Raw genomic sequence first — 23669 nt, 5'->3', positions numbered from 1 at the left:
TCAAGATATGGCATAGTTCTCTGGGTGAGAGTTGTTTTCTGGGCTTGCACATGGCTGCCTTCTTGCATGTTCTCTTATTGTATATAGTGAGTTCTTTGGTGTATCTTCTTGTATGCATACTAATCCTATCAGATCAGAGCCTTACCCTGATATCCTCATTTAATCTTGATTACTTCCATAAAGGCCCTATCTCCAAATAGAGTCACATGGGGTGAGTGAGGTTTGAAGGGACACAAACATTCAGTCCATAACCAGGTTTTAAGCAGAGTAGTGACGTGATCCATGACAGTTAACAGGATTGCTGTAGCCCAGTGCTGAGAATAGACTTGGGGTTGGGGCTGGAGTGGCAAGCATGGAAGCAGAGAGACTAATTAGAGGGCTGTAGTTGTAATTAATGTAAGAGATCATATAGCTTAGACCAACATGGTGGCAGTGAAAGTGATGATGAGTAGTGATTAGATTCTAGATATATTTTTGAAAGTAAAACCAACTGAATTTCTTGTTGGATTGATATGGATGTGAAAGAGAGGAGTTCAGTGTGACATTAGGGTTGGTTTTTGGCCTGTGTAGTTGGAGGTTGCCATGAGCTGAGAATGATGGCGAAGGGTTTAGATAGAATAGTTTTGGAGTAATGGATTTCAAAAGTTTAGGTTTGAATATGTTAAGTTTGGTGAATAGGTAGTTGGATCTACGAGTCCAGAGGTCAGGAGTGAATTCTGAGCTAAAAATAGGTATTAGAGTCATTAACATATGGGTGATATTCAAAGCCAAGGAATGGGATGATATTACTAAAGAAGTGAGTATAGATTAAGAATAGAGGACCAAGGACTAAGTCAAGGACTAAGCATTCCACTGTGGGAAGAGTTGTGGGTGGAAAAGAAGGACTAGCAAAAAAGACTGAGGACACATTTTAGTGGAGCTGGAGGAAAAGCAAGTATGCAGGAACAAAGTGTCAGGAGAAGGAAGTGGTGAGCTGTGATAAATGCTGCTGAGAGTCAAGAAGGAGAGGACTGAGAATTAACTGTAGCATTTTTCAATGTGGAGGTAATTTGTGGTCTTGATGGGCAGTTTCAGTGGAGTAACCAATTGGAGTGGGTTTAAGAGAAGTGATGAGAGGAATTGGAGATAGAGTGTAGTAATTCTTTTGAAGGCATTTTCCTGCAAAGGGAAGCAGGAAAATGGGGAGCTGGCAGAGGAAAGGGGATTAAGAGTAAGATGGGAGAAATAATTGAATATGATAAGATTGATTCAAGATGGAGGGAAAAATTGATGATAACTCAGAGGGGAGAATTGCTGAACTTGGTTATTCTTGAGGTGGAGAGAGGAGATTGGATCTAGTGCAGAAGTGTAGGGCATAGCTTTTAGATAATGGTCCTATTAGAGTTTTGAAAAATTGAATGAGCTATTATTTGAAATAGTTTCAAGGGGCGCCTGGGTGGCGCAGTCGGTTAAGCGTCCGACTTCAGCCAGGTCACGATCTCGCGGTCCGTGAGTTCGAGCCCCGCGTCAGGCTCTGGGCTGATGGCTCGGAGCCTGGAGCCTGTTTCCGATTCTGTGTGTCCCTCTCTCTCTGCCCCTCCCCCATTCATGCTCTGTCTCTCTCTGTCCCAAAAATAAACAAACGTTAAAAAAAAAAAAAATTATATGAAATAGCTTCAAAATTATAAAAGTAATGCATGTATGATAAATATTCAAATTATAAAAAAGAGTGCCAAAAAGTCCTACTCCTTTGAGGTAGATGCTTTTAATAGTATTTTTTAGAATCTTTCCAGAAGTTTTCTATATTGTGTAAAAATGTGTGATTAATTATTTTTTACCCAAGTGAAAATTATGTATCTTTCTTAACAGTTTATATTGGGGCCTTTTCTTTTTAACACATATAGAACTTTCAAAATTTCTGTATGTATTTTCATTGTATGGTTGTACCTTCATTTATTTAGCCAGTTGCATATTAATAGTCACTGTGTTGTCTCCTTTTGCTATTACAAATAATAATGAACTGGATATCTTAGGGGTGTGTGTGTGTGTGTGTGTGTGTGTGTGTGTGTGTGTGTATTTGCAGTCATATAATAATTTATTAGTAGCATAAATTTCTGGAAGTTAATTGCTGGGTCAATGAGATTGTGCATTTTGCCGATTTAACAAACCCATCACAATTAGATAATCTTTAGGTTCTTTCAGTTAACATGCTATGAATTTGGAAACAATTCCTTTAGTTTCATGGAAGTAATTATTTTTAAATACGTTTGTCTTTTTTGTACATAGTCTCAAAAACATAAATATAAAGTTCTTTTCCGGGAACCGGACACATGGTGGAAGTTCAAACCAAAGGAACTTGCAAGGTAAAATGTAGAGACCATCTAACACGTTATTAATTTCATGGCAGTGATAGAAAGTCCATCTAGATTTTTTCTCTCTATAAATAATCAATGAAACAAAATAGATTGGATTGCAGCTTTTGTAACAAATTTTGTATTTCCTATAGACTTTCTTTTTCAGTTTTTGAAGAGTTTGTATCTTATTCCTAATACTGAGTTAATTAACAGAAGAATTACAATTGTCTTATATAGTCAGTACTTTATTGCTTATTAATAATATAATGTCAATATTTGAAATTAGAATAGACCCTGGGGATTGGCATACCTGAACCTTGTGCTATGGGAGGAGTAAATCATTGTAGCTGCCTGGTGACTTAGAATACTGAAAGGAAGTGAGGGAGGTATAGGTGGAAAAGGTAGCAGATGTCCAACTATCCAAGTATTGCACTACCCTCCCCCCTCCTTGCCCGTCTCCCAAAACTTATGCTTTTTTATGTGATTATTTGACTTGAATAAAGATGTTACCCTACGACATGGACACATCATGTGTTTTGCTTTGTGCTCTGTATTCCCTTAGAGATAGGCATAACTGGAGTTTGGTCAGGGTATTTTCTTCTTGGTAATTTTAACTAATTTTAATGCTAACTAAAGGGTAACCTAATTTTACTGTATTCATAATGTTGTGCAACCATCACCACTCTCTGATTAGTGAACATTTCCATCACCTCACAAAGAAACCCTGTACCTGCTATTAGTCACTCCCAATTCTCCCTTTCCTTTGGCAAATGTTAATTTGCTTTTCTGTCTCTGTGGATTTGCCTGTTCTGGACATTGCCCATAAATGGAATCATACAATATGTGGCCTTTTGTGTCTGACATCTTTCGCTTAGCATAATGTTTCAAGGTTTTATCCCTATTGTAACGTGTATCAGTACTTCCATTCCTTTTTATATGCTTTTGATACATTACTAGATTTGGTTTTTTAATATTTTGTTAAGGATTTTTGCATCTGTATAAATGAGTGACCAGTAATTTTTTCTTCCTTGCCCTTTCTTTGCCTGGTTTTGATATCATGGTTTTGGGTTGATAAAATTAATTAGAAGGTGTTTCTTCTGTTTCTCTTTTCTGAGTTTATGTGAGTTTGAAAGTTTGATAGAATTTACTTATGAAACTGTCTGGATCTGGTGATTTCTTTGTAAGAAGGTTCAGTTGGAATTTGTCATTACACCAAAGTTTTCAAATTTATTTAGACTTTATTAAAATAATTATAGTATTCTCTTACCTTTACATTTCTGCTGCATCCATACTTACGTTCCTCTTTTTAATCTGAATGTATTTATGTGTGTCTTCTTTTTTTCTTGATTATTCTCACCAGAGATCAGATTTTTTATTAGCCTTTTCAAATAAACATCACTTTGCTTGCTTAATCTTTCTATTATAAGTTTGTTTTATGTTCAATTCACTTCTGCTTCTCTTTTATTCTACTTCGTTTGCTTTTTAAAAAAATCTATTTTGTTTATTCTGTTATTTTTATAAGATTTCATTTGAAAGTTTAGGTTATTTTATATGAGCATTTGATGCTATGAATTTCCCTAGGTACTATGTTTAATGCTCCTAGAATTTTAATATAGAATACTTTCTTTTTATCATTTACTCCCTTATTTGCATTTTGATTAATTTTACTTTTTAACCCTTGGGTTATTTAGAACTATGTTTTAAAATTTCTGAAAAGGTTATTTTTAAATTCATGTTTTTTAAAAAATTCATTTTCAGTTTAACTGTAGTAGGTAAGATTGTACGATTTGTGTGATTACTAATTCTCTGATAGTATAAAAGATACATTTTGTGACCTAGTATATTGTCAGTGTTTTATAAATGTTTCCTGTTTGCTTGATAAAAATATATGCTTTGTTATATATAGTATGTTATAGTATGTTAATATATTATTAAATCATGCCTATTCTGTTGCTCACATCTTTTTAAAAAAATTTGCTTGATGGATTAATGTTTAAGGGAGGAATGAGGAAATCTACATGAGAGGGTGTGCTGAACTCTCTCTCTGTTATGTTGAGTATGTTCATTTCTTCTTATATAATTCTGCCTATTTTCACTTTATTCTGAGGATATTTTTTAAAGTGCTTAGAAGCTTAAAATTTTTATATCTGTCTAATTGAACCATTTATCCTTGTCAAGTGATTTTCTTTTATCCTTCATGTTAATTTTAGTTATAAAGTCTAATTTGTCTAATATTAATAGAACTACACCAGCTTCCTTTTAGGATTTGAGTGTTATTTCTTTTTCCATACTTTTACTTTTGAACTTTTCAGTGTCTTTACATTTAGGCATATCTCTTATAACTAGTATGATTAGGTTTTCAGAAAACCTCTGTCCATCTTTGGCTTTTTGTTGCTAACCTTAGTTCTTTTATAGTTATTTTGGTTATTCATATAATTGGTCTTGCTTCTTACTGTCTCACTCTGCACTTTCTCTTTATCTCACCTTTCCTGTGATTGTTTTTCTCCTATCGCAGAAAATTATATATTTGACTTCTTTCCCTCCTATTATGCCTTATTTTGGATTTTTTTTTCACTGAATGCAAATTTCTTATTTATTTTTTCTTTCTCTATTAATTTGGAAATTATATACACTATTTTTATCCTTTAATGGTTACATTAAAACTTTTATCATGCAAACTTTAAATTTAAGGTTAAACCATTTTCTTAGCCTTCTCAAAAATAAAAATATTTTCAAACATTTTAACTCTGATACTTACCTGCCTTCCAACTTACGTGCTATGATTGTACAGTGTACAGACAATGTGTGTTTTCACTCATACGGTTATTGCTTTGTCCTTAATTTTTCTTGCATCATAGATCTTTCACCTGGGAATTTCCTTCTGTCTGACATTCATCTTTTAGGAATTTCTTTACAGTATAGTTCTATTTCATGTCAAACTCATTTTTTTTTTTATTTGAAAATTCTTTTATTGCCTTCATTCTTGTAAGATACTTTCACTGGGTGTATAGATTCTAGATTGACAGTTTCTGTTATTGAAGATAACGTTTAATTCTCTTTTGCCTTCCATTACTGTTAAGTCAGCTGTGATTCTAATACTTGGTTTCTTTGTCAGTAACTAGGTTTTTTTTTTTTTTTTTCTTTCTTTCTTTCTTTCTTTCTTTCTTTCTTTCTCTCTTTCTTTCTTTCTTTCTTTCATTTCTGGTTACTTTCAACATCATCTCTTTACCTTTGGTGAATGACAGCTTCAGCACCGTTGTTTCTAGTGGATTCCGTATTTATCTTGTTTGGGATTTGTTGGGCTTCAGAGATCAGGGGATTTGTGTCTTTGATCAGTTCTGGAAAATTCTCAGCCATTTTTCTTTAAATTGCTTCTGTCCCATGTACTCTCTTTCTGGGACTTGGATTAGATGTATACTGCCTTTTTGTTCTGTCCTCTATGTCTATGTCTCTTAACTTCTCTTTCATATTTTCTATCTCTGCTTCTCTGTGATCTGAAACCAGACAAGATTGAGGTAGGTAAATATGAAAGCCAGATTTGCCAGCATGGCAAATACTAATTTTAGCCCTGGGATCCAGACACTGAGCCTTGGATCCAACCCAAGATAGGAGTGTTGCAACTGAGATGTTTTCATGAAGATTAAGATCCTTGAGAGACTAAAGCATACCATCTGGCCTCCTGGCAGATGCAAATCCAGATGTTGTATGAAGGAAAGCACCCCCAGTTTAAGGCCTGAGGATCCTTTAATATTAGGTTCAACGGAATATGAGTTCATAAAAATAAAGAAATAAGCTACCATGAGTGAAAGCACAAATACAACAAATTTCATATTTGGATATCCAGAGACTTCAGATACAAGGAATTTTTTTTCTTTGCTTGAACTTAAAATGTATTCAAATATACATTTGCTTAAATTGACTTGGGATTCAGTTTTATTGTAACAGGAGGGCCCTTTGGACATCTAGTCTGCCATAGTGGTCTAAATGGAAGACTAGTAGAATTTTTTTTACTTACTAGTTAATAATTAAAGTCTTGAAGTAATCGTCATACTCTTATGAAGTTTTTTTTTTGCAGAGCTTGAGAATAGCTTCTTTTAAAGTTATTAGGATCTGTTGTTTTTTTCCAAGTTGACAAAAGATGTTTGGAAAAGATTATATGGAATGATTTAAAAAATGGTTATTTAAGACATCTTGAATAAGATGAAAATTAGAGTCTGTATACATTGTGTCATGACAAACCAGCTTAGATATTTTTACATATTAGAAATAGAGCATTATTTTGTATACGTTAAAAAAAATGAAAAATATATCGTTTTTCTTGGTGTTATGTGTTCCATTTTTTTTAAACTTTAATTGCCAATATTTCTTCTACCCTTTTCTGCCCTGGAATTTTTAGGCGTAATATTCATGGGGTAAGCAAAGAAAAAATAACAAGAATGTTGGAACACTATCAGCGTTTTGTTTCAGTGCCAATAATCATGAGTTCTTCAGTTCCAGAGAAAATTGAACGTATTGAGTTGTGTGCATATTCTTGTGAGGACAGAAGTACTAGGTAGGTTAAAGTCCCTGTGTACAAAAATTCAATTTGAAATATAATTTAAAAAATAATTTTGTAGCTTGTGAAATCACTGCCAAATAACTTTAAAAATAAAAATAGATGTTTGTTATTTGTTGAGTTTAGATCATTGTCTTACCTGAAACAAGATGTATATGGTTAGCAAGAGAAGTAAATTTATGTAAGCAATGACATGGGATTTTGTGGGTCCTCAGGGTTTTGTGGGTCCATGTTTATACTGTGAATACTCCTGCTTTCTTTGTGTAACTTCCCACTATTCCAATATTTATTGGTTATCGCCTGTCATTATTTTGTGTTTCTTTAGGTATTAGTGAAAATACTCTTTCAAGTTAGTATTATAAAAATTGATTATTAATGAAATGCTTTGAATAAGTAATACAAGTCATAGCCTTTTGAAAGTTTGCAATCCAGCATGGTACTGATTCTGTTAAACATTTAGGACATATAAACAATTGAATAAGTAGACGAGTTAAAGAATAACCTTAAATATAGATAGAAGTCTAAATCGCCCATACTTTTTGATGAGAAGGGCTGGTGAATCTCTATTAAAAAAGGAGATGGGAATAGAAAATTCATAAATGCTCTTTTATTGAGGAGCAGTGTTGCAAAGTGGTTTAAAGCATGGCTCCTGAGCTGTTTCCTGGCTTCAAATTCCAAGGCTTTGTAATCTTTGACAAATTATAGAATCTCTCTATACTTCAGCTCTTCATTTCTAAAATGGCAATCATAACACTTTGTTCATAAGAATTTCATAAGGATTATGAATTAATACTTAAAAGGGACTTAGAATAGCATCTGGCATGTAGAAAACTCAGTGTTAGATGTGATTTCACTTAGGAAGCTTCATGAGAGAGGTGGGACTTTGAGAGCTCCTGGAATAAAGAAAGAAAGGAAGATGAGTTGATAAATTGACTAAGGAAAAAGTATTGAAGTTGAAAGTGTAATGATTAGGCAAAAGTGCTGTTGAGTCTGAAATTAACATTGAGGATGGTTTTAAAAAATTTAGCAGGTGACATTTCAAATGACAGCTCTCCTCCCTTTCTCTCATTTCTCTTAGTTGTGCAAATCATGTTGACTCTTCGTGACTTTGTAAATGAAGCTTAAGTATTTTCCTCTGTAGCAAATGACAGATGTTAATAGAGGCAGACCTAGTTTCACACATATTAAGCTTAAATGGTTCTGAGAGAAGCCAGGTGTCCTCTTCTGGGAACAAATTTAGAACCTTTAATATTTAATGCATATGAACACCTTAACTGAAAATCTCATGTTTTTTATTCGAAAAAAGTTTGAGTGCTTCCTATATGCCAAGCATTGTGTTAGGTGTTAGGGTTACAATGAAAGGATGTGTTCATAATGTACTAGGAAAAGATCACGATTAGCTTTTATAATTTTAATTAATGTAGTTTATTTATAGAAGTTTTAGAAGAAATGTTAAGTGTCTTGTCTTTCAGTGAAATGCTTTTTTAATTTAAATCATAATGTTAATAGCAACATTAAGAGACTTCCTTATAATACTGTAAAAAAAATCTTACAGCCCAAGAGACAATGAAGATATTACCTCTGAAAAAGAAGAAAATGTTTTATCCTCATCTTTGAAGCATCTAGAGTTAACTGAAGTGAAGAAACTTGAAGGGACCAAAGAAACTATATTACCTGAGAATGTTACATATCTGTCTAATGCAGATTTAAACAAAGGAAGAAGAGAAATAAGTGGTATGAATCCTGACATTCAGAGTGCTTTCATTCAGGAAGTTTCAGACATGTATTTTTCTGATTCTGAAAGCAAAGGACAAGCAACAGAAAAAAGTGAGAAAGAAGAGCAAGTAGAAATGGCTTCTGAAAAAGAATATAGTAAAACTGATGCTGATAGTTTCGTAGAGAGAGTGTCACCAAGTATTTGCTATGGTGAAAATAATCAAGACTATGATCTTTCAAATACTATACCATTTCAAAATGAAAAATCTTCACCTGGTGAAATATTGGAAGAAAGAGCCATGGTAAAGAAAAAAGCCTTTGGAAAACCAAAAAGCAAATCAACTTTGGAAAAGTTCCCAAGACATGAGCTATCAAATTTTGTTGGTGATTGGCCAGTTGATAAGACTATTGGTCAGAGGACAAAAAGGAACCGAAAAACTGAAAAAACTTCATCTGTACAAAGTGACAAAAAGTATAATCGCCCTCAGACACGCAAAGTATTAGATAATAGTCTATCTGTGAATATTGATCATATCCAGCAGCGAGAATCTCCACATGAAAGTACAGAGGAGGACAAGAAATCACAGTATGATGATGCTTCAGAATCTTTCAGTCACTCTCAGTTTGATCTGTATAAAAATACTGAAAAACAATCATTCAGCATTGTGGGTGACTGGCCTTCATCTGATTCTTTAGCTCAGAGAGAGCACAGATCAAGAATGCCAAAAGACAGCTTAAAGGAACCCAACCTAGAATTTGGAACTAATGACAGTTTGAATGAAATAGCCTTCTACACAGCACATGAGGCCTGTTGGGGCACAAGCCCTGAAGAACTAAAAACACTGGGTAGTTCCAGTTCTACTCTAGGAAGTTCTGAATCGCTATCCAGTGAAATGGCCTGTGAGAATAAAACTTGTCCAAGTAAAAAGATTCATAGACAAAACACATTGTCTCTTACTTGTACCAATAGTGGGCCAACTATTCCTGGAGTAGTAGGACCACAAACTTTAGCAGAATTTCCAGAAGGAAAACTTAAGAAAGTCCCTGGAATAGAAGAAGGCATGTGTACCCAGACTGAACCACAGGATTTTGCTCTCTTATGGAAAATAGAAAAGAATAAAATTAGTGTTTCAGATTCTGTGAGAGTATTAACCGGACGATTAGATGGATTTAAACCAAAAGCTTTCAATATTAACACAAAATTAGACATTCAAGAAACAATTCCATATAGGGTAATGTATGATAAAAGCACATATGTTGAAGAAAGTGAGCTCACCAGTGCTGATGAATCTGAAAATCTTAACATTCTTTGTAAACTCTTTGGGTCCTTTTCATTAGAAGCCCTAAAAGACTTATATGAGAGGTGTAACAAAGATATTATTTGGGCTACAAGCCTTTTGTTGGACTCTGAAACTAAATTATGTGAGGATACTGAATTTGAGAATATCCAAAAATCATACGATGAAGCACAAATTGGGCCATTTTCTCTGGGATTAAATTTGAAGGAAATTATTAGCCAAAGAGGAACCTTGGAGGATTCTATTTCTTCTGTGCCAGAATTTGGCCATGGCACTGTTGTCAGTAACACTAATGTGCAGTCTACCTGTGATTCAGAAAAGGGACACTCAGAGCAGGCAGAAATAAGAGCTATCACTACTGAAAAACCAGGATTCATAACAGGTTTATTTCCTAATGCCACTACAGATCTAAAGAATACTAATGAAGTACTTCCTGGTAGTCAGGCAGAACTTCCAGGTTTATATAACATTAAGCAGCCTTTTCCAGGGACTCTAAAAGCTGCTACTGCTAACGATGTGAGGGACATGGAGAAGAACCTAGAAGTCACAGAGATTGGAGACAGTATACATTCTTCTTTGAATTTGTCTGATGTTTTAAACTCTGTATCGAGCACTTCAAATCTAGAGTTAAATGAAGAAGTTGATTTTACTGACTCTTTTGAAATAAAGAAAAATGAAAATCTTCCTAAGACTTATGTGAAATTTCCAAACACTGAAGAATTTATGAATGAAGATGAACAGGAAATGGAAAAAATTCTAATGGCTGAGAGTACTTTGTCAGCTGGAGTTAGTGAAGAAGATAAAACTGAGATGATGAATCCCATGCCAATGATGGCCAAATCTCTGACCATAGACTGTTTGGAATTGGCATTACCTCCTGAGCTGGCTTTTCAGCTCAATGAATTATTTGGCCCTGTTGGTATTGATTCAGGTAAAGAAAAAGATTACCTAAATATGTATCTTTGTGTGAATAGAAACAGATTCAGGGTTCTATCTCCATTTTGAAATTATGTTCTATGTTAACTGAAATATACCTTATTTTTGACACATTTGTTTATAGAGTATTTAAAAAAAATGTAATTTAAAGAAATAGAGAGTATTTATATGGAGTTTGTGTTCATCCCATGCATATGTTGAAAGTTTTCTGGGTATTTACCTCATACTTATTTGCAGAGTTGAACCTTTTTGAATCTGTGGTGCTACTCTAGATATACTTAAGGCAAGACTAATTTCTTAGAACACACTTCTTGAAAAGTCTTGACTAATGGAAATGAATATCTTAAATATATTCAGGTAAACTGATGGACAGGAATAACTTAAATATATGAAGCATTGTATAATTGCACCCACCAAGAAGTGTGAAAACAGTGACATAGCACATAAAAAAATTATTCTAGGAGCTTTAGAACTAGAAATACAGGTTAGTAATAATATGAATTAGTTTTATGATGCATCAGGTAGTTGAGTATGTTTTCTCAAAATGTATAATGAGTAATGATTATATTTTCTTTTCTTTTTTCCCTCCTCACAAGGGTCTCTAACAGTTGAGGATTGTGTGGTTCATATAGATCTGAATCTGGCTAAAGTGATTCATGAGAAATGGAAAGAATCTGTAATGGTTGGTAGGCTTCTTTTTATAAAGAGCTCCTTTTGTGTTCACTTTGCTCTTAATAGAATCTGTTGTATGAAAGATTTCTATTGAATTTTGACTTTGAGAGAGAATGAATTTTTATCAGTAAATAGGTTACTGATATTTTTCCTCTTTCTAGTATTTTTGATTATTTCCAGTTGGGCCAAATTATATAACTAATGATGGAGCTCAATATGATTGTTGACTTTTTTTAAGAGAAAAAATCATAAATAGTTTTTACTCTAAAGACTTGTAGCACTGATTGATTAAATTTCAAAAACTGCTAAACAAAACAAAACAAAACCAGCCTAAGAGCTCTGTAAGTGGCAGAAATATATTAATATAGTCCTACTTCATAATCATATTTTATTGTTTTACTTAGATTTGGCAAGGACAATTGATAGTTTTACAAGGAGAAGTGATTTCTAGAGAAAAATAATATAATCTTATTTTATAATGCACCCTCCTTTGCCAACCCCCTGTCCTGCATTTGTGTTTAGGAGCGACAAAGACAAGAAGAAGTATCCTCTGGCAAGTTTACGCGAGGTAAAACACATATTTTTACTTCTGATGTTCTTGTCATGATGTTGAAACTTGGTGTATGTGTACTAATTTTAATGCATTATTAAATATACTGCCACAAAATGTGTTACCCAAGAATTTTGATTTGAAATTAAAGTTCTTTTAAAATATTTAACATTTAATATTGAAATAAAATAAAGCTAGAAGAACTAAAAAGCACCCGTAATTAACTTTCATGAGCACAGTGGACCACTGTGTGTCCTCTAATACGTATAGTCAGGGTATTGCCTGTTTAAGATTTTGTTCTGGTTCGAGAGCACTAACATGTTCATGTGTTTGATTGAGAGCATCATTCAGTTGTTACTTAGTTATTCAAAATTTTTACTGATGTTAATATTATTAGAGCACAAAAGTCAGCCTGCTTTTGTAACATCTGCCAAATTGACAATATTTGATTCCAGACAACTTCTTAGGTAGTGTTGTCAGTGATTAGTGCAGGGTGGTGGACCTGTTAATGGGCCTCCTTTTGTGCACGTTTCCTTCAAACGCCTCTTTTATATGCCTCACACTAGGACTCCAGGTTGAAGATTCTTTGGGTGTGCTTTAGTTGTAGCTTCAAGAGCTAAAGCTATTTGAGAGCTAGAGGTACTGGAAGGGTATCAGAGTTTATGTGGATGGCAGTATCTGCTGTTTCTTTATTCTCTGGGAAAGCAAAGGAATATATAAAATATGCTGCTACCCTTAAAGATGCTGAAATATTATACATTAAATCTTGTTATTGTGAACTTCTTAGAATGTTCAGTTTCTTCCTTGTGTTGAATATATCATTTGTTCAGTATTTATTTGTTGTGTGCCTCTAGTGGGTTGCAGGTTTGCCAGAATATTGGTCCTTTCAGTCCTTGGAGTGGCTGAGCAGAGCTGACCAGAGCTACTCTAGCTGGTCACTACCACCGGGCTACAACTCCCTTTGTTTACCAATGTATGTGTGTGTCATTTTTTCTGTGTTGATGTAATAAAAAAAAAAAAAAAAAAAAAGGAGTTGGGGGGCACTTGGGTAGCTCAGTTGGTTTGATCTTGATTTCAGCTCAGATCATGATCTCCCGGTTCTTGGGATTGAGCCCTTTGTCGGGCTCCATGCTGACAGCATGGAGCCTGCTTGGGATTCTTTCTCCTCTCTCTCTGCCCCTCTCCTCCAGCCTGCACACACTCGCTCTTGCGCGCGCTCTCTCTCTCTCTCTCTCTCTCTCTCTCTCTCTCTCACTCTCTCTCTCTCAAAATAAATATTAGAAAAAGTAGAAAGTATTGAGTTGATTTACAATGATACCCACATCCTTGCTCATTTGAAACGTTTCTACATTTATACATATGTCTCGTTTGCAATTATGTGACTATCTATTTTGAAACCTCAGAGTTACGTTATAGAAGCTAGAAATGTTTCTTTGGTCTTTCTGAGGTAGTTGTAACAGAATGAGTAATGCTTAATTTGTATACTTATTGTTGAGGGTCTGACACTATTTATACTGCTTTTGTAGATCCTTCCCTGGTTGGGAGTATTGGTCTTGATAATCCTGAACAAAAGTCATCTCAGAGAACAGGCAAAAAATTACTGAAGACTTTAGCAGCACCTGAAATGCTACCCTTATTGGATCATTGGAACACTCAAACTAAAAAAGTGTCACTCAGAGAAATAATGTCAGAAGAAATTGCCTTACAGGAAAAACATGATTTGGTATGAGTTAGTATTAAGCCTTAACCATTAAGCCTTTGTCTCTGACTCTAGGTTGATTGTATGTTTACTTTGTGATTTTCATTTAATTCTGAATTTTCTAGTCTGGAATCTGTATTTAACCTGATTGAAGTTAATGTTAAAATTGAAAATTGTTTTGAAGTTTGAAGCTGGAGGTTTTTGCCTCTGGGAGATTAGTTGATATTCTATAAAAAAAAAAAAAAAGCCTGTCTGTACGAAACTGTTATTTTAGATTTAATTTTGCAGGTGATTAAGCTGCATTTTTTTGGCTTTTAGTATTTACTTCTATAATTCTTTAATTTTAGAAAAACATGAAAGAAATCTTTCATTTAAAGATAATTTTATTCATAAATCAGTAAAAAGAAATGTTTGTCTTGCTATTAAAGAACTATCCCTACTTCAAAACAAAATTTTTTAGAGAATCATTTTAGAAACTTATGAATTTGAATTAAGAAATTGAATACTCTTCTTTTTGTAACTTTCAGTCAAACAAGTTCAAACAGAAACTTTATTTTGAATTTTATTTTTGTTCCTTATTCAGCATATCAGATTTTATGAGGCCATAAGTGAATTTGGTTTCTTTTGCATTTCTTCTCAGCCTTTTTTGGAATTCTGAAAATTAGTATTAGAAAATTTCAAAATCAAAAAGGAAAAGAACTTAGAGGTTATTTAGTCCAGTTCTCAAAGAAAAGAAATAATTCTTAGATGTATCTAAAACATTTTACTTACTTTCTTACTCATTTGACTCTTCAAAAGGAGCACCTTTATATTTGGCTGCAATACATAGAATTGGGGCATAGGAAGAATGATGGGATTCTTCTACCTTCGTATTTATTTTTCCCAGTTATTTTGTGAATTAAATTGGAAATATGTTACCATTGTTGCATGTTTACATAGTCCAAGGAGCAGCGTCTTTGGTAACGTCTTATAATGTAGTGTTCTTTCAAATATCCTCTTCATTTATATATGTAATAAATTGGAGAAATGTATTTTCTTAAAAATAAGGAAATCTCATAACTTATGCCCAAATGGTGTCACACCTTTCCCTGAAACTCCATTTTTAATGCTGAAGCTATGGTTCTAATCTGTCTTTTAATTAATTTCTCAGTGTAATAGTGAACAAATGAGTACCTTCACTTCCCAACTTAATGCATTTTTCTTTTTTCTATCAGTGAATTTTGCTTATCTTTCTATGGGTTGGGTAAATAGAAGCTGAACTTATTTGGTCCCAAGGATACTTCTCCTTAGGTAGAGCCTCAGTAAGAGAATTTCTTACTTAATGCTTTCTTTTCACTCTTCATCTCCAAAGCAGAAATACACTTTGTATTTTTTTAAGCAAAGAATATAAAATAAACATTAGGCATAATATATGAGTAGAATAAGGTCATGAGTTTTCAGTTCATTGATGAGACCTTAGAATTTGTAGTTTAGAAACTCTGTGACCTGGTAGGGTGCTAGTAAATCTATCTGATCACTGAATTTTTTAGTAAATTCAGATTATAATGTGTATCTTAAATAAAACGTGAAATATTTTTAATTCTTGAGGTGGCTTGTTTCCGTTACTCTTGTGATGTGTGATGTGTTCAGCTTTACCAGTCCCTTTTACTGGTCAGATTGTCACCTGTTGTGAATCCTCTTTTATTGTTGTTTGGTATTATAAATGACCTAAATATGTTAAGGTTGTCCTAGATGATTGCAATTTTTATATTTTCAGAGTCACCTTTGAAATTTTATAGGAAGTTATTTTTCAGATATTAGCATCTTGCTAGCAAACAAAAATATTCTGTACCTACATCACAACATCAACTAATTGTCTCAGAGTTAGAAATCACTTTTTTTTTTTATTAAAAAAAAATTTTTTTTTCACGTTTTTATTTATTTTTGGGACAGAGAGAGACAGAGCATGAACGGGGGAGGGGCAGAGAGAGAGGGAGACACAGAATCGGAAACAGGCTCCAGGCTCTGAGCCATCCGCCCAGAGCCGGACGGGGGCTCGAACTCACGGACCGCAAGATCGTGACCTGGCTGAAGTCGGATGCTTAACCGACTGCGCCACCCAGGCGCCCCTCTTTTTTTTTTTTTTTTAATTTTTTTTTTCAACGTTTTTATTTATTTTTGGGACAGAGAGAGACGGAGCATGAACGGGGGAGGGGCAGAGAGAGAGGGAGACACAGAATCGGAAACAGGCTCCAGGCTCTGAGCCATCAGCCCAGAGCCCGACGCGGGGCTCGAACTCACGGACCGCGAGATCGTGACCTGGCTGAAGTCGGATGCTTAACCGACTGCGCCACCCAGGCGCCCCTAGAAATCACTTTAAGAATGTTTACCACATTCCTAGGTTAGAATTTAAAAAGCACATTTTTAAGAAAGTTCTTTAGTTTGGCAATTTAAATGGATCTGATTGTAACTCGTGAGAAAACAACAATTAGTGACAGGTCTCATACAGTTATTTTGGAGTAAATATGTTTGTGAAAATTTTTAAAATTGTGAATTTTAAGATTTTCTGTCAACCTGAATTTGCAACTTATTTGTACATTGTAGTTTCTGCCCATTGAGGAGAATATGTTTTTGAGGACGTTGTTCACAGCATCACACAGTGTCCCTTTTATGAGGACCCATGGGAGAAATTTCTCTCAGGTCTCAGTACCAGAAAAAGCTGTACTTCTCCTGAGCAACTGGTTTGTTTTTATTTTATGGACACTGAGAATCTTTGTTTCCCCCTTTGCTTTGGCCACTAAGAAGCTCAGAACTGAATTTGTGGCCCATCTTTAGCAATTGTACAGGATTTTATGGCATGCATTTATATACTAATTTTATTTGCTAGCTTTATCCTATATTCTTACTTTACTCTCTGACTTCTTCATTTATTTATATCCTGTTTATATATGTGTACATATATCTTCATCTTTTTTATATAATATGTCTGAATATGCTGGGTATGTATATGTGAGAGTATGTGTATATTTATATACACTTGCACACATATATGTACTTGTGTGATTGTGTGTGTATATCAAAGAACAGCTTCAAATACTTTGCAAAAAATGGGATATAAATAAATAGTGCAAGAATACTTATATTACTAATTTCAGTCTTTAATCAGTGAAGAAAGTCTGTGATTGCTTTTAAATGATTAATCTTTTTGCAACAAAATAACCATGCTTTTGGATCAGCATGATTAGTGTTATAAATTCCATCTGAAGGATGATTTTTGTCTTTTTTGTTTGTTTTAGAAAAGGGAGGCACTTATGTTTGAAAAAGATTGTGCCACTAAACTAAAGGAGAAGCAGCTTTTTAAGATATTTCCAGCTATTAACCAAAATTTTCTGGTGGACATTTTCAAGGACCACAAGTGAGTGATAGGATTATCTATAATTTCTATTGTGATGTCATTGAAAGTGTATTATTTTAATTTTTCTGATAACAAGTAATCAGTATATTATAAACAATTAAATGCAATGTACATCATGCAGAAAGTGAGCAGGTTTTGGAAACTGGTTTATAGGCCTCAGTTTTTTTCTCATATATATACTAATGTGTGTGTGTGCTTTGTATGTGTAAGCCAAATTTTTTTTTTTTTTTTTTTTTTTTTTGGATAAAGGCTTTCTGTGTTATACGTACTGATAGTGTAATCCACCCTGGATGTTAATAATCTCTAAAAGTTTTGGGATCCTGATGGGTAAAATATTTCATTGTTGTTTAAATTTTAATTTTGTGGATTACTAGGAAGGTTGAACCTTTTCAATTAATTTATTTTTCTATTTATTGCTTACCTTTGCCTGTTTTCCATTTGGTTCTTTGTATTTCTTCATTTGTGAGAGCTCATTTTATATGTTATATGTAGTTATCTTTATTTCTATAGATTATAATTATTATTTTACTCTGATACTTAGCTTTTAACCTGGCATATAGTCACTTTGGGCATATACATGTTTTAATTCATATGTTTTATCAGAAAATCATTTCCTTTATTGTTTCCGAGTTTAATGTCATTTTAGGAAGTCTGTCCTTCCCCAATATTATAAAAATATTTTCTTCAGTGTTTTTAATAGTTAAAAAGTTTTAAATAATCTAGCATTTCCCATTTATCCAGGAGTTTTAAGTTTTCAAAATCCTCTAAATTTTGTGTATGGTATGAGGTAGAGATTTAACTTAATTGTTTTTCCAAATAAGCAACTGGATGAATAGATTATCTTCACCCACTGATATAAAATACAACCACTATTATTTGCTAAATTCCAAAATATACATTTTCCTTTAAAGATTTTTCAGTTCTGTTGAGCTCTTCGTTTGGTCCTGGGTTTCCACCATATTGTTTTAATTATCGTAGTGTTACACACAGTGTTTGATGTTTGGCATGTTAGGAATACTTCTGGTTTGAATAATATATATTTCAATCTTAATATATTTCTTAAATTTGTATTTTGGCAAGAGATGTTTTGAATAGATGCCTTTTTATAACTGAGAATCTAATATGGATTTTTCTTTAGTTTATTAGTGTATTTCAATCACAATAGATTTCTAGAATAAAACCTATTTTACCTTCAGATTTTTATTTTTGATTTTTTTTTCTTTAAATGCAGTTTAAGAATTGATTTCAGGATTTTTGCACCAGCAAGTAAATGAGATTGGTCTGTGATTTTCTGTTCTTGTGTTCTCTTTGGCATATTTTGGTTTCAGAGTTTTATTTAGTATTAGACTTAATAAAGTAACCTGGAAAGACTGCTGTTTTTCTGTATGCTCTAGAAAGTTTAAGTAAATTAGTACTTTGAAGGTTCTGGAGTTGTATCTTTTCAGAGAGAAGGTCTTCAGAATCTTTCACTATCTTAAGGTTATTGCTTTATTCAGATTGCTTTTTTCATGAGTCTGTTCTGGTAGTTTGTTAGAAAATCAGTTTTACCTTAGTTTTCAATCTTACTATTGTTAAGTTATATGTAATATTATTTGATAATTAAAAACACTGTTGTGTATTTGATTGTATTCCTTTTTCTTTTCCTAATGTTTTTATTTTTCTGTGTTCTGTTTTTGCTCTTTATCAGATTGGCCCTTTTACGAATTTGCATGTTACCCTTGTGCAGGCGACATGCAAATCTTCTCTGTATCTTTCCAATGTTAGTATATGTGCTGCTGGAGCGAGCACCAGATTGATCCTTTTAAAGAACAAGCTCTTCTTTTATTGATCAAAGTCTATTTTATATTTCTAATCATTTATTTTTTTTTTAATTTTTGGCAATTCCTTTCTATTTTTGATAATTCCTTTCTCTTAAAATTTGTTGATGTATTTTCAACTTTTTGGCTAGTTTGTTTCCTTTCAGTCTTTAATAACAAATACACTTACGGGCATTAATTTTTTCTTTCTATCATGTTTTTATATATATGTAATACTTTGATTTTGATATGTAGTATTTTCATTTTTATTATTTTTAAAATAATCTCTAATTCAGATTGATTTTCTCATTTACCCAAGGCTTTTTAATTTTCTAAATGGTTTAATGGCTTTGGTGGTGAGTGGGGTGAGGGTTATTGCTTATTTTGTTTTGTTTTATTGAGGTACAAGAATGTGGCCTGGAAGAGTTCTTTTTGAAATTTAAGATTTTCTTTGTGGTTTAATACATGATCAGTTTTTATAAATATTACATGAAAGTGCTTTTGAAAAAGAATATTCTCTGCTGAGTATGTAGAGTTCTAAACATGTCACTTAAATCAAGTTTTTAATGTTATTATTCCAATCCACAATTTCCCTATTTGTTTTTGCTACCTAACTTGCTGTTTTCTTAGAGTTATGTGTTAAAATCTCCCCGGGGGTGGGGTGGGGGGTGGGCATGGGGATTAGGGGAGTGGCACTGGTATATGGCAACTCTCCTTTATAGGGACCTGGGGCAAGAAGGCCAGTTGTAAAAAACCTAGAGTTGTGGGTCCCCAGACAAGGTAAGGGGGATGGAGTGAGTCCTTCCTGGGGATGCCCACAGTGATGGGTTAGTCCGGCCCATCAGGGTAGATGGTCAATTGCCTCCATTTGTTTTCCAGCAGCTGTATAATTTTTTCAGTTAGCAGTAGCTTCACCATCATCCTGGTAAGAAGGGTAAGTGGGTTCAGTTACTGAGAATATGCCTACAGTACAATGTTCCAGGGCCATACTCCTCTAGCATTACTAATGGAAGATACTGCCTTCCAGCCCCATGAGTAAGCAAGCCCGTAATTTTAAGGGCTATTTAGGATGTGGATAGTTGCTGGTAGCTTCTACCCCTAGGAACCTCTGTTTGTTTTGTTGAGCGTATCTGAGGCAGCAAGATCAGGGCTAAAGTGGAATTGGTAGTTCAAAATGGTTCTCCATCAAAGGTTGTCTTCATTAAATTGAAGAAGAACAAAATGTCACACTACTTAGGGGAACTATCACATTTCACAAATATTCCTTTCTTGTCAGCTCTTAATTACCTGGTCATTGGAAGAGATCAGAGGCATATAGCCTGAAATAATGAGCAGTATAAAATCATTTATAATTTGCTTTGAAATGAGTTTCTTTAGATATTGGAACATGAGTGTTTCAAGTCTTTGTCACTTTGTAGAATTTGATACTGCCTACAATATAGAATCACTGTGAAAATATGCATGAATAATTAGGGGTGAGAGGTAGGATAGTGTTTTACTTTTTCCTTTCTGTGTCCCTGCTTAGAGTTTCTCTGACTAGAACCTTACGGTTTAAGTAAAAAGTAAAATTTGACACAATAAAAATGTCAGTTTAAAGATCTTTTGTCTGTGTTTGATGTTTGAAGGAAACTGAAACCATGTGTGAATCCAGCAAGGGACCTAAGAAGTATAGGTGATAAAATGAAAGTAAGATTTGTTGTGGATAATCAATCTGTAATAAAAGATCAGACAGTGAATTAATTATCAATATGTTACCTTTTGGTATTAATTTACAGAAATTAGTTTTGGGGGGCTTATTGTTTCCTTCTTGTCACTCTTGAGTCTTTGAGATACATAAAGTTAGTGTTTAAAACTTAGAAATGAGCCAATTTTTCATATTTTAAAATGTTTGAAGTGTTGCTTATGTTAATGTTTTCATATAACTTTTTTTTTATTGACATCATATTTATAACTCTCTACAGCTATTCATTAGAACACACAGTCCAGTTTCTAAACTGCGTTCTTGAAGGAGACCCTGTGAAAACAGTTGTAGCGCAAGAGTTTGTTCATCAAAATGAGAATGTCACTTCTCATGCTACACAGAAGTCTAAGGAGAAAAAGGTATAGAGTTACTTATTTTTTATTATAAAGTAAATAATTTCTTATGAAAATGTAATTGGTTTGTTGATGTAATTTAATGATTATTTCTCACATTTTAACTAGATTGGAAATTTAACCACCAGTAGCATATTTCATTTAGGTGGGATATCTGTTTAAAATAATGAATTTGTAGCCGATTATGATTTTTTTTATTCAATGTCATTGTGTATGGTAAGCACTTGAATTTCTATAACTTTCTGTATAGACTCTACACAGTAGCATATGGGGCTTAATTGAATAACGGTGGGGTGGTGCTATGGTGGGTTTTAGGATGTAAATATGTTAAATATCTAGGCAGAAAATTTTAACTATTTGAGAATCTGCCAAATTTTTATCCAAAGTGGCTCTACCATTTTATGTTTCCACCAGCAATGTATGAGGGTTACAATTTACCCACATCATCTCTGACACTTGTTAATATCTGTCTTTTTGATTATAGCCATCTTAGTGGCTGTGAAGTTGTCCTAAGGGTACATGGGATTTGTTTTAATCAGATATGGTAAGATACCTAGACATGGAAATGTTATGAAGGAAGAAATTTATTATACTCACAGATCTCTAGAAACAGGCATGGCCTGCCATCCAGGGCCACCTGGAGAAGAACCAGGGTCAGTCAGGAGACAGGGAGCAGAGTGGAAGTGTGGGCAAGAGCCTTTTTTGTGGTTTCTGTGAGGAGGAATAGGTGAGGCAGGGTAAACAGGTTTAAGATTGGCTAGTTTGAACAGTTTCAGTGGGCTCTGGGGAGTAGGAACTGTCCCTGGTGTTCTGGTATCTGGCTTGGGTGATTAGACAATGTGGATGGTGACCCTGAGGTTGAGAACCCCATAAAGGAAGTAGTTGAGGGTATGAACTCTAGGTTGGTGGGTTTACATATGTAAGGTATGCTAGCAGATGAGTTGTTTGCTATCTCTCAGAATTGGCTAACCCCAGGGTTGGGGGTACTGCCTCTCTAGGGGTTAGCAAGGCCCTGGATGTCAAAGCATCAGAAAACAGGAAATAAAAGAAATGGTTAATAAAGAATCTCCTTGTCATTTTGATCTGCACTAGTCTTCAGGGAAGACTAGTGATGTTGAACACTTTTTCATGTGCTTATTGGACATTTGTATATCTTCTTTGAAGAAATGTCTATTTATATTCCTTGCCCATTAAAAAAAGTTTTTTTATTTTTGAGTTGTATGAGTTCTTTATATGGTCTAGATACGAGTCCCTTACCAGACATATGATTTGTAAAATTTCTCCCATGTTGAGGGTTGTCTTTTTGCTCTTGATGGTGTCTTTTATTTGAAGCACAAGAGTTTTAATTTTGATGATGTGCAGTTTATCTTTTTTTCTTTTGTTGCTTGTACTTTTGGTGTCATTTAAGAAACCATTGCCTAATCCAAGGTCATGAAGTGTTTTTGTTTTTCATGTTATATAGTAATTTTTTTGTTGTTTGTTTTTATATTTTCTTCTAAAATATAGTTTTATAGTTTTAGTGCTTGTCATGTTTAGATCTTTGATCCATTTTGAGTTAATTCTTTAAAAAAATTTCTTTTAATGTTTATTTTTGAGAGGGGAGGGAGGGAGAGAAGAGAGAGAGACTGAGCGTGAGCGGGGGAGGGGCAGACACACACACACACACACACACACACACACACACACACACACACACACACACAGATTCTGAAGCAGGCTCCAAGCTCTGAGCTGTCAGCACAGAGCCTGATGTGGAGCTTGAACTCACGAAATGTGAGATCATGACCTGAGCTGAAGTCGAATACTTAACCAACTGAACCACCCAGTCTCCCCTGAGTTAATTTTGTATATGGTGTATGTAGATAGGTATCCAAGTTCATTCTTTTGCATGCAGATATCCAGTTGTCACAGCACCACTTGTAGCAAAGATTGTTCTTGCCCCATTTAATTTTCTTAGCACCCTAGTTGAAAATGAATTGACTATAAGTTTATTGCTAGACTGTCATTTCTGTTCCATTGATCTGTATGTCTGTCATCATACCAGTTTCACACTGCCTTGATTACTGTAGGTTAGTAGTTAAGATTTAAATAGGGAAATGTGAGTTTCCAACTGTGTTCTTTTCTCAAGATTGTTTTGCCTCTTCTGGTCCCTTTGTAGTTCTCAACTTGCCATTTTCTGCAAAGAGGGTTTTGTTTTGTTTTGTTTTTTTGTTTTTGTTTTTTTTTTTAGTTTATTTATTTATTTATTTTTAGTAATCTCTACACCCAATATGGGGCTTGAATTTATGACCGTCTTATCAAGAGCATGCTCTTCCAACTGAGCCAGCTGGAATTTTTATGTGAAATGTATTGAGTCTGTAGATTAACTTGAGGTGTATTGCCAGCTTAACAATATTGTGTTCAGTCCATGAACATGGAGTATCTTTCAATTTACTTAGGTCTTAATTTCTTCAACATTGTATTGTAGTTTTGAGTGTAAATTTTGCATGTGTTTTGTTAAATTTATTTCTAAGTTACTTTATTCTTTTTGATGCAGTTATAAATTAAGTTGTTTTCTTAATTTTATTTTTGGATTGAACATTATAAGTGCATAGAAATATAATTGATTTTGTATATAAATTTTGTG

The 23669-nt window shown here is 33.8% G+C and overlaps 1 protein-coding gene and 1 non-coding gene across 14 annotated transcripts in view; one reads left to right on the top strand and one right to left on the bottom strand.

Annotated features, from left to right (window-relative positions):
- The window catches only part of N4BP2 (NEDD4 binding protein 2), an 87215-nt gene that overhangs the window by 42183 nt on the left and 21363 nt on the right, over nt 1-23669 (top strand). For 11 of the 13 annotated variants that reach the window (XM_086705205.1, XM_086705199.1, XM_086705208.1 and 8 more), the window contains 8 exons: nt 2266-2342; nt 6730-6885; nt 8444-10833; nt 11435-11520; nt 12033-12078; nt 13587-13783; nt 17035-17153; nt 20911-21049. In XM_086705205.1, coding sequence (XP_086561331.1) covers nt 2266-2342; nt 6730-6885; nt 8444-10833; nt 11435-11520; nt 12033-12078; nt 13587-13783; nt 17035-17153; nt 20911-21049 — 3210 coding nt within the window. Of the gene's footprint in view, nt 1-2265; nt 2343-6729; nt 6886-8443; nt 10834-11434; nt 11521-12032; nt 12079-13586; nt 13784-16342; nt 16480-17034; nt 17154-20910; nt 21050-23669 lie in introns of those variants that run through there. The other 2 variants (XM_086705210.1, XM_086705209.1) reach the window with 2 other exon arrangements.
- On the bottom strand, nt 18835-18941 carry LOC112859145 (U6 spliceosomal RNA). The gene has a single exon (XR_003223462.1). It is a non-coding gene; the product is annotated as a U6 spliceosomal RNA (small nuclear RNA).

This window comes from Puma concolor, chromosome B1, assembly GCF_028749965.1.
Source record: "Puma concolor isolate L17-30 chromosome B1, mPumCon1.1.hap2, whole genome shotgun sequence".
NCBI lineage: Eukaryota > Metazoa > Chordata > Mammalia > Carnivora > Felidae > Puma > Puma concolor.
The sequence above is the reverse complement of the archived record's forward strand: the minus strand, read 5'-3'. Positions and strand labels throughout refer to the sequence as shown.